The 16,851-nt window shown below is 34.8% G+C and overlaps 1 protein-coding gene across 1 annotated transcript in view; it reads right to left on the bottom strand.

Annotated features, from left to right (window-relative positions):
- Positions 1-16,851, bottom strand: part of LOC139814245 (protein O-mannosyl-transferase TMTC1-like) — a 120,991-nt gene that overhangs the window by 14,903 nt on the left and 89,237 nt on the right. The window contains exons 8-10 of the mRNA XM_071780371.1: positions 11,781-11,902; positions 11,527-11,691; positions 11,024-11,137 (exon numbers count right to left, since the gene is read on the bottom strand). Coding sequence (XP_071636472.1) covers positions 11,024-11,137; positions 11,527-11,691; positions 11,781-11,902 — 401 coding nt within the window. The remainder of the gene's footprint in view (positions 1-11,023; positions 11,138-11,526; positions 11,692-11,780; positions 11,903-16,851) is intronic.

The following is a 16,851-nucleotide window of genomic DNA, read 5'->3' on the forward strand; positions in this document are numbered from 1 at the left end:
TTAGAGAAAATGCCATTTACAAAGTTATTCTTTTATAATATTTAATCCCCGATTATACATTTTCACATTATATCATTAATCCTCATAAAATATCATGTGGCCGTAAATAATACCGATTTATATTTCTAGAAAATAATTTTACTTTTGCAAAAATCTGACTACATCTTTAATTTACTTACTTCATCATATCGTGAGTAACAATTATAATAATATTAATTGTTACTCCGTTATTTCAAACATTACTGAAGATTTTACGGCAGCCATGCAAACCGGTCGCGGTGTGGAATTACTTAAATGAATCATAGATCACGAACAATTGGAGAATCAAGGGAGAAGAATGGTAGAAGAGAAGAGTGAGCTGGCTAAAAAAAACAGAACGTGAAAGAAAACAAAAGAATAAATTGAACAGACCGCGCGACGGAGGCTCTACAAGCGAGATAATGGATCGGAATTACCCCTGGCCGAATCCATTAGCCTTTGATGGCGTTCGTCATTCTAATGGAATAGTATTTCCGGCTACGAATCGTCACCGAATGCATTTTTAAAATGTTTGCTAGAAATACTATCCGGCAGATAATTAGTCAACATTCTCGTTTAATAGCTACAATTATTAAAGATCTTGTTAATTTATATTATAATAAATTTCAATCAAGCTGCTTTTAGCTCTTTCAATTATCTAAAATTGGAAAAAATTAAAAAAAACATCTCTACAGAAAAATACTATAGTACGTTTAAATATACAGATTCTTGCTCTCATTGTCAGATTGGTTTCCAATATTTGTCGTTAAAACATATAACTTCGATTTTTAAATATTCTCATATGTATATATAGATAAATATGTATCACGATCAAAAAGTACTCTTTTAAGATATTCTAATAGCGAGACATTAAATGAAATTGATCGGATCGACTAGAGAGAACTAGAAATTGGATATATTACATATTGCGCGCGACTTTGGCTCAACATCAAGATGTAACTGTATCGGAAAATATTAGAGGAGGAAGATATCTACCAAGCAAGATGTAAGGTTGGATGTTTCGTAGCGGTATAACGGACCGGCAGGGGGTTACTTCTGAGAGCTCAGTAAGGGACCGTTAAGGGCGAAGAAAAATACGGAGATAGGATTCGTGTAAGAGTTACACAGCGGAATGAGAAAAGCGGATAAAAATCCAACGGAGGAAATCCAACGCTAGTCTGATAACATGATAAAAAAAGATAATTCGGTCAATTTTATATACATATATATATTTTTGGCAAAAGTCTATTTTTATATGTCAATTTTTGGTCAATTTGGTGATGTAATTGCTCTTGAATGATACTTTACAAAATTCGATAAGATACATTCAATAGGAAATTGCGTGAAACATAATTTTGCTATTTCTCGAAATTCTTCATCGAGATACAGTATCGATGAGATGGAAATTTTTCGTCGTGAGCTACAACGCGATCTTGGTTGTAGTTATCAAATTTTCCAGAATTCCTTCCGCCTTAAGATGCAGATATGCCTTGTACCTTGGCTTCTCTGCTTCCAGGAAAGAGGATTGCGTAGAAGGTATGCGTTGCTTCCGTCGAGGATAAGTCACAATCCGTGAAAATACTAAGAGTGTATCTGGGGAGTGAGAATACAAGGCATTGGAGAACGACGGGGAAGTCTATCCGAGTAGTAGGGAACTTGCATGCTTTCCTCCAAGAAAATTCGGAGGATCGCGACGGATTCAGAAGTTGCTAGAACTCGGCACGGCTCGGTGAAAAGCATTGTCCTGTCGAATACGACGAGAATTCTTTCGTGAAGAATTGACGGAAGTTGCCGTTTAGCCAAAGTGAATATCCCGTGAAAAGCGTCGGTGCGTGATCTAACTTGTTTGGAAGACGTTTTAATAGGATCAATTAGGAAGTGAGAAGAGCGAAGTATCCGTAACGAAAAAAATCACTCCCAAGGAGATGATCTGCATGTTCTTCAAGCGCAAGTCCCGAATGACACGGTTGCGAAGAACCCCAGTCATTAATCTGCGAGAGAACTATTCTTCACGCCCGATAACTTTCTTTTAAATTTCAAATTTTGTAAAAATATCTCCATATTTTCTCTTGACTTAATTTTCTATTCCAGTTAAAATATATGTCGAATTTTTCTTTATTTCTATGGATAACAAATGCTTTAAAATTAGCTAGAAAACTTTTAATCTACATCTCCATTTACATTGTTTGTATCTCCAATTACATATCAATTTTACTATTTTAATTATCTGTCAAAAAATGAGAGAAAGAAATTATTATCATGCTCTTTCCGGTCAATCTCTGAAGTGACATTCGAGATGCGACGCACGTTTCTGAGGATAAACTTAACTCGAGATCGAGTTAAGAGAAAATCAATCAGCTGTTTTGCAAACTTCGTTAAAAGTTTTCGCGTGTGTGCGAGAATGCGAGCATATGCCACTGGATGTGTTTCCTTGAAAATCATGGCTCGAAGAAAGTTGAAGAGAACATACTTTGCGTAGCGGGTTGCTTTACAAATCTTTTTGAAGTGCATGTGATTAAATTGTCACGTCTTTCATGCTTGGCAGGCAAAGCGTTTGATAATCCCGGATTTTCATATCTCGTAATCTACATAGGCTATATCAACTCGCTTCGTTGCCCGGTCTCGACACAACATGCTCACTATCCCGTGCAAAACAACCTCGGGCTAGTCGCCTCATAAAGCTGTACAAAGTTTTAATGAAGGCCATTTTGTCGAATGGCTTAGCTGCGCAACAATTTTTCATTTGTGTCGCACACATAAAAACGTACGCTTCTGGCAATCTATCCGGAAGATATGATCAGTACAAAACTTATAAAAAAATAGAAATTTAATATAAACCTTGTATTACAAGTGACTTGTCCGGGATAAAAAAATGAGGAATAAATTACTAGTAAAATAAGTAAGGTACAAATGAAATTGTCATATATATACATGTACGTAAGTATCATATAAAATGTTGCTTTTTATAATACCATAAAAAGATTAAGTACTTTTATTTTTCAACAAGCTATATCAGCACGCTACTAAACAACTTGCATAATGGATGCTTAGCAAAATATTAATCACTAATTATTGGACCATAATTGTTGGATGATGGCAGAATCGTGAGATTAAAATGTTAAAATAATTAATCGGAAAATAATTGGCCACCAAGGACTTCTTTTCTTCCTTCCAACTCGAGATTCTCTCATGCGACGCATGGAATATGTGCTGTCGAAAACTAGTGTAAAAGATGGAACGCCGTACAGTGGTCTCCGGAGAGGGACGCAGAGAAACCTCGATATTTACACGTCAGGGGTTGCCATCCCCGTAAAGTACCCAGCGGGGTGCCGCGTGCCAGGAGTGTCTCTTTATTGGATAATAAATAACCTGTTTCATTTATAAGAAGGAGATAAAGTGTGGTAGACTATGTTCCCCAGATAGATCCTTCCTCGCCGACTGCCTTCCCATACAGCATCATTTCCCGGAAGTTGAAATTGCCAAGTATACGAACTGTACAGAGAGTACTGTCTAACATTTATTTAAGGTATTCCTTTCATGGAGGAGCGTATTTTGTAGGCGCTTAAGCAGGGCCTCAGCAAACTCTTGTATATTGCATTAAACTTATATAAAATCAAGTTATAATTAATTATTATGTTTAATTATAAGAAAAAAGTGAAAATATTATGTGTATTTAAAAATTTTTTATTTTTCGGTAAATTTTACTGTCAGAACAATATGGCAACGCTGCGCTTTTCAGGGCGCCGATTGTAAAATGTGAAGTTGATAACAAAAGTATCAATGTAAGTGTCAATTTCATTAATCAAAGAATATTGTGACATTTTCTTTTTATCAAAGAGAGATTTTATAATAATAATAAGTGATAAGAAACATAAAGTGAGGAGTAATGTGGGCAAAAATAAGGGACAATTTGTGAAAATAAAAGTTGATAATAAACCGTACGTGATGAACTGAAGTGTGACATGAGCGCACAGCTTGCAGCGTTGCCAAATAATTCCTTGAAAATCGCCATTAAAAATATTCATCTATAAACCACATTTCAAGTCAACTTTTAACATAAATATTTTGTTTAAATATTCGGTGACTCTGTATTTTTATCGGCACTATCGAAAGTATAGAGTTTAGCGAATATGTAGCGCAGTTAATATTTAATATCTTAAATCTTAAGATAAACAAATTATTACATTGAAATGTAGAAAATAGACTTTTTCGATAACGTCACATATAAAATATCGAATTTTCAAAGTCATAATTCTTCTTTATATGTTCAGTAATGTGGTTTAATTTTTTTCTGGCGTAAAGATATGCATTTTAACTCTCTCGTACCAAAAAATCAGTTAATTCTTAAGACTTTGGTGTCATGAAAGGAATACCTTAATACGTCTGACATGACGGAGTTCTTTTTGCTACCAAAAAAGTATACGATAAAAGAGAGAAGACAAATGTATGAAATATCAATATCTTCGTAAACAAGAGATAAACTTTTCTTAAATTTGCTACAATTTCGCAAACTTAATTATCACCCAATAAAAATAATTACAAAAATAATAAAATTTAATTTTAACGTTGCTACAGAAAAACAATTAAAAATTAATTTATTTTAGGAGAAAATATAATTCAATATTTTCTCTATGCATATGTACATACAAGGCAATTATATTTAATTTCGTTAGGTGAAAAAGTAGGTATTCTCCGATATAGACTCATGTAATTAGTTTCTTTTAATAACAAATAAATAAAAAATTAAAATGCTTATTAAAAACGGAAAAAAACAAAAAACTACAACCTCTGTAATATTACAAAACATTAATTTAAAATAGTTTTATAACATTTTCACTCAAAAGCGAAACAAACAGAGGAACGGTGATTTCAGGCGCATCGGTGCCATAAATTGAATTTAGATTCGAATACCGTGCTCAACGAAGTCGTCGCATCGCAATTTACCGTTGGTATTTCCCGTAAAAGAAAGCTTGACGGCTAATCTAAGATGGTTTAATTCTAGCAAGATTTGTTGTAATTTTCGCTAGACTAGCTTTATGGTGGCAAAGCATTGTAAAGTTAAGACAGCGACGATGCTGGATTTGAAGATTAAAAGAAAAAGTGAGATAAAGAAGTTAGATGGTAACGTATTGTATATATCTATATTCTATATGTCAGATTTTTGTTTGCTAATTTTGTTACATATACGAAACTGCAACTAAAAACACGTTTTGTCTATTCCATAAAAATTAAATATATATATCTAAATATTTAAATAAATATTAACAATTTTTAAAGATAATATTTATTACCGCTTATCACGAATGTGTCGATTGTCACCATGTACGATTCATGTTATTTAAAATAATTTTAATGACTTTTCATGAAAAACTTGAATAATATGTATTAATATAAATGGTTAGTATAATTCTAAACTGTTGCTAGGGCATTGCTATAAATATCTCTTTGCGAACGTGAAACAATGACGGAACATCGCTGCACTGCGAAGAATCGATGAGCAAACTATAGGCTCGCATTGCTCGTACTCTCGTACGTCGGAAACGTTGGTGGATAAATTGACCGCACGGCTTCCCTTTTCATAGCACCCTCCACACTGCGGGTTCATTGTATACATGAACGTTTCACGTTGGCTCAATACGTTTTGATCGACCTGATAGTGCTAAGTTTCACACGAGCAAAATAATTATACATATAATATACATATATGTCAAAAAAGTAATAATATGACATTTCGATAACACTTTGCGTAATAGTCTCTATAATAATGACGTAATAACAGTCACAGTCAAGAGCATAGAATACTTTTATGAGCCTTAAGATAATATTACTATTTTAGCTGAACATCATAAATACACACGAGCTTCATCCGTAGAGCATTATTAAAATCGCAATACTTAGGATACAGCGAACGCTACTAAACAACTATACAAAGTTTCTCGTATAGCTATTACAGTCTTACGCAACGCAACCGCGTCTTATGCAAACTGAATTATGGTAGCTTTATTCCATTATTTTTGTACTGAGCGCAAGAGAGTTCCGCTTTACTCTTTGAACTAATGAGTATACTGTGCAATGAATATACACAATGAACTTTTTAATAACTCTAGTATTTTCCATTTATATTTTTCCATTTATATAAAAAAAAAGTCGTTAACGTTATGGAAGATCAGTATAAAACGATTAAATGTCAATGCGAGAGCTCTCATTTAGATAAAAAGGTAAACCGAGTGTAAAAAGTCATTTGTATTAATTGAATAGCTTTGTATTGCGGATGGCTCTTGCAAAATACACTCGGGGAGCAATACGCAGTAAATTACTGTTAGACTGTCGATATTATTCAGGCAAAGCATCGTCGTATAGCCATGACTCGTTTCTGAATGTTTCCTTCTACGAGCGATTGTCCCGAGAATTTTTATTGCGGATCAGCGTATTCAAGGGATTTCCTTCGCACTTGATTTACTGCGAGATGCAGGACCTGCACACACTGAGCGTGGTTTTATGCTTTGGGCTGAATAATAGTAAAAGCACGGCGTCGTAAAACTGCAATCAAATAATGCATTATCGTAAATATACGGCTGTATAATGTCCGTGTAAAATTCTGATGGTTTATATATCTCATCCACGGCCGGTATCTACGATCCAGCAACAATGCATCATCTGAAAATGGCGCAAATCGCGATGCTGGTTTTGCCACAAATCATAAATAATGATATCGACTATAACCGAAAATTTTTAAAGCTGATGTACTTTTTAGACAGCCAAATTTCCACGCTGCTTATTTAACTAAGTTCTTTCTTCTATTTCTACGCAAAACAATAAATTTTTTTAAGGTTTAAAAGGTGAGAATATTTGGAAGGATTTATTTATTTGCATGATTAATTTAATCAAATCTTTTTTCATACAAAAGGAATATATTTTCAATTATAGATGTGCACGCACATACATTATTATTAAAACAGAAGATTAAAAGATTAAAAGGTTAAAAAGTGATTATGTTTTTACACACACACACACACACACACACACACACACAAAGATACACGCAAAATTGATACAATAAAAGAGATCTGTTAATATAAAAAAAGCAAGAATTAAATCATGAAGTTCTGGCGTTTCGTGGCTATTGACCAAGAGAAGGAAAAAGCGGACTGTCGAGAGAGTAACGTGACTATGTACCAAAATAATCGGAAAGAGAGAAAAGAGAGACGAATGAAAGAGAGCGAAGGAATGCGTTTTCACGATACGGTCTGCTTTTTCCGGCGAATGAAAAGCAAACAGAAAAGTCGCGTCTTACCTCGATTCTATGACGTTCCATCGACCGAGTATGCTCGCCTCTTCTTTCTCATTTCATACCGCTTTTCGCTTTATCCTTCGGTCATAATTCTCAAGACACCTCGCGCCATTCTTTCCACAAATGCAATAAGCGCTACAGAAAGAGAGAGAAAAGGAGAGAAAGATGGGGAGCTAGGGGCCTTGGAGTGAATACCTCAAGAGAACTCTATGTTCTTCCGGTGACGCTCAATTATTACTCGTGCACGGACCAGGTCAATCTCAGGCTACTTTAAATTACTTACTCGGCGCGATATTCCGGAGGGAGCAGAAACTTCGTCGTGGATCTCCTCGGGGAAATTTCGTACGACAGATCGAAAACTAATTCGTCGCGCGAGGATCAAAACTAAAGCGGAATGTTGCAGGCAATGAACGGGACGCAGCGAGACGGTGGAAACGCGAGATGTACGAGGAGGATCGAGCCATTATTCTCGAGCGGAGTTTTATGGAATCGCACGTTAGGCGATACGACCGTAAAATGTTATTTCGAGCACGAGGTAAAAGAGAGGAAGGCAGTCTTTCGCCAATCTACGATCCAACGCCACGTTATGCGTCGGCTAAAATAGCGAACGATGCGATGATTTGGCGTACAAAACAAACGGAGGAAATTGCCAGTTAGTTGAAGGTTCGATTTTTCAGAGCCAATATCAGTCGATCCGTAGGGCGCGATGCAGCGATGGTAACGAAAAGTGGCGGAAAAGAGGAGCCAGAGTAGAAAGAGAAAGAGAGAAAGAAAGAGAGAGAGGAAGAGAAAAAAAAAAGTGCGACCTGCACAGAACGGTTAGAAAGCTCAGCGTAGGAAATGAGATCTACAAGTGAGCGAACTGGACGAGCGCGGGTGTACCGCCGAAATGCAATTTTCATCCGGCTGCAGCCGCCCGCTTCTGCAACGCAGCGGCTGCAGCTGCTGTCACGCCAACCAATTCTCTCTCTTCCCTTCCCTCCTCATCTATCCTCGGCATTTTTTTTTCCCGCGCCACATCACCATTTCCTCGATATGTTTACCGGACTGATTGCATTCGCGTAGACAAATAATCTGATATTACGATGAAACAATCCAAACGCGATACGTTGCGAAATGCACGTAGCGCTCGCGCATGGTAACGTGTACAGAGGAACGGCGACGACCCGATTTATCGGTACACCGCAGACGATTGCCCGATGATGAATCGCATGACACATCGCAAAAGTACACGCCACAGAAGTTTGAAACGAGAATGCGTTTATTTTTCCAACAGACGATTATTTTTTGCGTCGCGATGACCCTTGAGCGTTTCTTGTGCTGGACGGGATAACGAAATTCACGAAATACACGTAGGACAAAAATGCGCAGGCAGGAACATAGGAACAGACATGGAGAGGCAGAGAACGAGAGAGAGAAAAAAGAAACGAAATAAAAAAAAAACGAACGACTGGTTACCACTTCATCTCGAGCGCAGTCGAGCTACGGCTAATTAATGCACTTTTGTCGGTTTGCTGCAACCCTGCTCGCGCTATGCACGAGAAACGCGATAGGGGAAAAGGGTAGTTGAGAAGCAGAGAAAAGAGTCTGCATGTCGTAATAAGATTGTGTTATGTTGCCTACCCTTGTATGATATTCTGTCTGTTCTGTCACGCACGAAGAAATATATAAGCAAATAAAAATAGATCATAATGGTAAAGAAATTAAAATAAAGACAAGATAATAAAACAATACAAATATAAATGTGATTATGTTAAAAGATTTCTGTGATAACATTATCCTATGGAAATTATGAAAACCTAAGGTAGAAAACAAGCATTTGGCGAGTTGGTTAAAAAAATGCAAATCATGAATTTGCAATTATATTGTGCCGCTGAGTTTATGCATTAATTTACCACCGTCTATATATATATCCCAAAGATGAAAGAATTATTACAAAGTTACAGAAGGTACGAAGCTGAAAGGTGATTAAAATTCCTCAATAATGCTGAAATTTATAAATAAATCTTCTCAATTACTTTTTCTCCCCTTTCATCATGATATTCTCTATAAAAGTTAAAAAACCGTGCTGGACACAAGCGTATGTGTACCGTAACGACACGTTCTTTTACAAAACAACATTCATATTCATGAATTTGTGTTTGATCTCTATTCATCCATAATTTTTATCAAAATTGATACGTAAGTATAAAATAGAATAAACGGGAGATTTTCTATAGAATTTCGATTGATAATTACAAACTCTCTTTAGAGCGATTAATCGCAATAGAAACTACCAATTATGCAATAATAAAAAAATTCGAAGTAATTTTGTAACAGAATATCTCAACCAGCTATAACAATAGATACACATTGTTCAGAAACATGTCACCAGAGATGTACTAGAAGTACGCAGTTTACCAAATAGTTGTTTATAAATAATTGATGCGAAAAATTAGTCTCAAAAATATAATTTGATTCATCACATAACACGAAGCAACTACAACTGCGAATTGATGATTATCTGGCACGCTGTTTGTACAACCACCAGACAAGTTTAGCGCCAATGTTTAAAGACATTTTTCACATAATTCTGCTTATTTTAGTAAATTGCATTTGCGATCAGAACATTTTTCTTGCGCAAATACATTTTAACAGTGACAGCTCAATATATATGTTACTGTTATTGGAAAGGTTTGAAACGTAAACAATGCTAGAAATGTTATATTTCAAATATTTTTCATTATATGTTTCTAATATTATTTATGTATATCAATAAAATCTCTAATCCTAAAAATATTTCCAATTTTCACTCCATTTCGAGAAGATATACGATAGCCGTGTAACTGGCTACAGCTACGTGAAATACAATTTATCGGATTTAAGAGCCTTCTATACTTGAATTATTTAATTGGGGCGAGTTAGTATGTTGTTATAAATGATGGTTGGTACATTTATTTTTGTTAATCTTTTAAAATCTGATGCTTGAAGTAAATATAACCAAGTTATGTATAATATTTTTATAAAATGTTACTCTCGCATATTGCAGTATTAATGTAGCAATTCAATAAGATTTATGATATTTTATGAAATGATGAATTTTATTGCTTCAATTATAACGAAATCGATATAATGTCTTCCATACTTGTGTATATTATTTATTATTAAACTTTTTAATATAAACTTTTATATGTGCGATTTAGTTATTTTGTAGGTAATTGTCAACACAAATATTTATTGGAAAATAATAAATCGATGGTAACGAAATGTAATCAGTTTTGTAGTGTGTAATATTTAAAGCATATCAAAGAAAGAAAACGAATAAAATAATTCATACCCATGATCGGAAACATTTATTAAGGTAGAACTTTAAAAATAAACGGACGATCTGACGAAATCTTCTTATTAATTAATCTCAATTAATCTATTAAGAGTAGAATTACTTATTAAAGTATAAAACACAAGAAGCACAGAAAATGTATATGTTATAATACTTTATATATCTATACATAAAATAATATGTCTTTTCCGTTTCAAATTACTATATAATATTCTGTGATTCGATACCTTCAAATGTGCGATCTCTCGATTAACACATCAGCAACAAACCACAAAGCACTTAAATATTTGTAATGATGTTGATCGTGGTTCCCACGCGAATAAATGAATACCACTTTTGTTCTAACATGCATCTAGAAATTTTATATACGGTGCGAGAAAGAGAAACACACTTACCAGAGGGCCAACTGATAATGGTGAACCGCAAGGTTCGGTTGCGACGTGTCTTTAAGGAAATTAGCGAAGTTGTAATGCATCTTGGCATTGTAGGGTAGAGACCGCAGTCCCGCTCTGAAACAAGGCGATTTGAGGTCAGACGAGACCATCCTCTCGACCTCGACACGACCGTACCACCCTCGTCATCCCATATCTACGTTAGTTATGTTTTGCGACCCCATACATAGGCAATCGGCGCCTGCACCAAGTTCTTGAACGTATATACCACTGGCATTATGCCAGTCTCCTTGTTTAAGTCAGAACTAGGCACTCGCCGTAAATGTCTACGGCATCCTCGCGTGACAAAATCATTTTTGTCGTAATCGCGAGGCTCAGATGAGATTGCGTGCAGTAAGAACGATTATTTATGTTTGTCATTAACGCGAGGATTTTATCCTCGTAAAGCAAGAAAGTTTCTCGAACGATTAATAAAACATGTGACACGTAAATCCGTTATCACGTACTTGATTAAAGTTTCTCTAGATCTCCAATCGTTGTTCCGAAGAACCGTTCTGAAACATCCTAAAACGAGCAGGAGAACTACGCCTGTAGTGATCCAACTTCTCCGTCGTGGTGCAGCGACCCAGCTCACCTGCATACCGTAGACGATCAAAATAATCCACCCAACACTGTAAAATTACATCAAGAATTCATGTCACTAGTGGCAATAAACATCGCGATTTTAGTATTGTTAAGTATAGCACTTTAACAAAATTACCTCGGCGTATATAAAACCCGTTCTGCCACGACAAAACCGACAGTGAAGAAAAGATTGGACGCAAGTAGGAACGGCAGCACCAGGAACATCCAACCAAGAACCAGAGGCGGATGCCTTTGTTGCTAAAAAAGACAGAAAAATATGATATCTTATTTCAGACATTCATTGATAAATATAGGGTTTAAATCCTCGTTAAATCTAACGCTACTACATCGAAATCTCTTCGAGCAAACTGTTGTGTACATAAGTTTCATCTTTACCGGATGAGTGTACTCGATTAAAGTTTATGTTATACTTGAGTAAGTTTATGTTGCTTTTACGCAACTCGCATACTCGTAAAATTATGATTAAATGCACTCGTAAGTTTTAAATGTATAACGAGTAATGATTTAAAATCATATCTCGATCTGTAACCTCTTAACTTTGGAAAGATAAACTTCAGAGTATCGACAATTTTTTAGAGAAATTTGATGTACAATATATGAATATATAATCAATTAATGAACAAAATCGTACGTAATCGTGCTTTAAAACAACAATGCTTTAAAACACTCACCACATTTACAAAGAATAGAAAGTATTACGACTATAATGACAATAAATAGCAGTTTTCAATATTTTATTGAGAAATGAAGAAAAAAATGATTAAGACTTTGATGATGTCATTTTTTCTCTGTTGGAATTTTATTTCATTTAGTCCGTATCGTGAAAAATCAAATGATAAAAGTGTAAGCAAAATGTATGTTCAATCATATAAACAATGAAAGAAAACATTTTAAGACTTTTGCGACTAAATCCGCATAAAGATGATATATCCGGGCAGCCACTTAAATTAAGCGAAGACTGCACGGGCAATGCTAGAAACTCGAAAAGCAGTCATTGAAATTTCAAACTGTCAGGTTGCTATTTATAAAATATTGACTCGAGCGAGAGTAAGCGACTCAAGCAATGCAGCATAAAAATTTGTGTGCGATTTTATTTTAGCACGTAGTTCTCGTCTGGTTTAAAATCTTTATTCAATACTGATATTTTTTTTATTCATTTTATCAGACTATCACAGTGTACAAAAAATAACAAGGTGTTTTGAAACCGAAAATATATCGCACCGTCATGTGTTTTTCCGTATCAAATATTCGAACTGATACATTATTATCCGCATATTACACTACGAAATAAATAATACATTTAATACACATCTGATTTCATAATAATCGACAATGTGGATGCTGAATGTTCGTATACAAAGTTATTGCGTAAATCGGAATATCAGAAACATGTATCGCACATAAAATGTAGGTAACCTCAAGAGAAAAGTATATGTTTACAAGACAAATGGAATGCTTCATAAACCTACAGTATTGCACGACACGCACGGATCGTTATCCCACGACGATGAAGAGAACACCGGACTGCGACATGCATCTTCACAGGCACATGCACTACATATGCACTTTCGTGTAAGAAAGAAGATGAAGAGACAGGTAACGGTATATCAAAATGGAAACACATAAAATGACAGACGCGGATTCTAAAGCTCGTGCAATTCATGTCTTTCACGTCGTAGAATTATATGAACGAGAAAAAAAATATATGAGAAAAAGTTTGTACTTCGAAAAATTATTCGAAAATGAACTCGAATGCGAAGAGGCAGAGATGAATGTCACATGGAGCATCGAAAGGAAAATTTCAACAATGGATATTTATGACAAAATTGATTACAATGTAGACGACGAAAAAATAATACCAGCACCTAATTTGCTGGAAAAATAGAACTTGAACAACAATATCGATACGAAAGTAGAGAACATACATATTCACTGATCAAAACAAAGACGAATTTAGCAGATTTTCTGCTTCAACTCTTTTATCGATTAATTTACATCATGAACAAAATATGAAAACAGAAATAAACATTTAACCCCTCGATTATAAAGTCCAATATTCTACTATCTGGAAATGATGGAAGAAATTGAAAAAAAAAAGCGATGAGGGAAACATATTAATAACAAAAATTTCCACGAGCGTGTCTTCGTGGAAAACTGTGAACATTGATATCGAGTATTATCACTCGAGGGATCAGAGTGGTTCAGAGTGTTGCCGCCAACAATGCGACGTCATTCTCGTCGAGTTTATCTGATGAAAAAGGGAGCAAGCATACAAATAATGTGTTCACGTCGCCATCAGTCGATGATGGATCGACACAGTTAAAATGAAAACTGAGAACGACTCTGGCGTTCTAGAAAGGACTCATTCTGTAATTGATAATGATGCGACGTCAACGGAGATTGAGATGGGTTTCAGTGGAATTAAAAGTCATCCACTGGCCGATTTGCTGTTAGCTCATTCATCGGTATTTCATGCGCACTCAAAGACGTATCTAGGGAAATACAAAGTCCATCACAGTATTAGCTGATACCAATGTCCAACTGCTGCTTCAGCCAAACATCTGATGGATGTTAAAACACTGACGAAAAAATCAAAATGAGAATTGAAATCTGAGAAAAAATCAAAAAGTTACCGTAAATGCTGCAGGAACAATTTCAATTAACAATGAGCCTTAATATAATTTATTCAAGATCGCATCACCCGACGACCCGCGGAAAATTATGAATAGCAGAAAGAAACCTATGAACCTAAAGGAAAGTCATAAATATAACATATCTAGAAATTAACGATATTGATGATCGTATAGTGCGTTGAAGTATTAATATCAAAATATGATAAGTTCGGAAAGAACAGAATTAGTATTAACGACGATTTGGAAGAAACAGAAATTTATTTATAAAGCTGAAGTGTTGGAAAAATTGGAAATAATTATTTCTAATAAACGTGAAAGATAACCAGCATAAAAAGAATAATAAATCTGATCAACACAACTTATTGTAGCTACCATAACAAGATTGATCATGTAAAAAATGACAATGTAAAAATGACGCGAAAGAAGAGACGTCATAGAATGATTTAAATATTCGGAAGGAAGACAAGATAATTATTTGCTTGCTGTTGTCGACAGAAAAAACCAACTCCACGAAATGCGAAATACATGTCAAGAGTTATGGAAGAGGTAACGTCATTCAGCTCATGTACAGAAGTGCAGCACGAACATATTACTTAGCGATTATAAAAGAAGTTGGAAAGTTACTGCGAGCGTCGCGACGTCAGCGCAGCCGATGTCTTTTAGAAAAGTTTGGAACAAATTTCAAGATAAATTAATGCGAGATTTAGTGACATAATTCTTACGGAAAATCACAAATGGAAAGAATAAATTATCGCAAGCTTAAAAAATCCAACAAATTTCGCGATTTTTAACAATAATAAAACAAGCTGATATAAAAGAATTCACTGTCTGATTCTTGTTATGATGCGCACATGGAAAACGAGAATAGAAATGTATCGAAAAGTAACTTTACAAATGACTTTACAGATGTAACTACGTCAGTAAAAGACGTGCAGCATTATCAAAGACGAAACATCAGTACAAAGTGGTATAACAGCAGCATCGTGATCCAATTCACATACAGAAACGCAACCAAAATACGCGACACAATACAAATCTTCAGCGAGAATCAATAGAAACGATATTCTCCAGTAAAGTAAAAGACCGAGTAGAAGAAAATAAGAATAATAATAAAAGTTCGTTAATAAAAGCGAAGAAAATTTAAAAGTTACCACAAATACCGTGATATTCGCAAATGCAATATTTCAGAATAATATCGAAAACATAAATAAACAAGATTCATCAAAATTATTGCCATCGTCTAATTTGTACATGAATAAATAATAAATTTTTGTGACAAATCGTATGATATAAACAAGAAACTACGAAAACATAGGTATCCGCGCATAGTCGAAAGCTAAGAAAATTTAAAAAATAATTTAAAAAATTAGAAATTTTAAGAAAAATATTGCATGCAAATTTTCAAGATTAAAAAATAATGAAAATTAGAAACAGTGATAACATGTTTTGAGGAAAGCTCTAAATATAACGAAGCAGCATTAGCGCAAGGAGCAAGCTTAAGCTTAAGGAGGATAATGCATTGAAATGAAATCGTCGGTTAATTCCTTTGCAGACACAAAAAAAATGCAGAGAGACAAATCGAGAGAATATATAAGCAGCAAATAAGCAAATCTTCTGCACTGATTATATCTAAGTGGTTAGAACATATACAATAAACATGCTACATAATATATTATTATTTATCGATTGAAATTATTTTAGTAATCCTATTTTCACAGAATAGACTGTTATTTTAACATCACGTTAGGTATGACACCACCGATAACTATTAAAGATATAACTCTAGTATGTGACAGTAAGCATCATTATCTTGAAATTTACCAACAATAATTTATTTAATGTGATCACATGTAACTCATATTGTATTCCAAATCTACTAGACAAAATCTTGGAAAGACACTATCCATATAATATATACATATAATAGAAACTTCCTATATAAAAATACACATGTAACTTCATTTTCTTGGTTTTCTTTGGAAAAATATTGCAAATATTAATATTCATATTAGGATAAGAAGAAGTCAAATACATATAAGTTGGAGACCTACAATAAGTTGCGAAACCTAACTGCGCAAAGCAATAAATTGTACCAGATGTACACAAAAGACTACAGAATAGAAAGCAATCATACTTTTTTTTTTTGTAAAAAAATCTTCGAACCCTCTCTTATAAATGCAATGTGTAGATATAGTGCGTAAGAGTCTTAAGGATGACCCCGTTCGAGAAAAAGACGTCTGTTTCCACTTCGTGCCTGCGAAGAGCTAGGTGACTGCCGGCGGCTAGTCAAGCGTGTGAGGTGACATTAAAAGCACAGATATGACCTCTTTGAGGAAAAGTGACATCGACATACAGACAGCGAACCTTAAAGAGGTCATTATGCCGAAGGCTCAACGACCGTCACGGCTGATCCAAAAGACGCAGAAGACAGAAGTGGTTTACGAGATACGCTTTTATCGTTTGACTTCAAGCTTATGTCATGTAGGTACTACGAAACTTCTTTTATGACTCTCGAGCCAAGCACAATTTCATCATTGTCGGACTATAGCCGAC

Source organism: Temnothorax longispinosus, chromosome 6 (genome assembly GCF_030848805.1).
Source record: "Temnothorax longispinosus isolate EJ_2023e chromosome 6, Tlon_JGU_v1, whole genome shotgun sequence".
In the NCBI taxonomy this organism is placed as follows: Eukaryota; Metazoa; Arthropoda; class Insecta; order Hymenoptera; family Formicidae; genus Temnothorax; species Temnothorax longispinosus.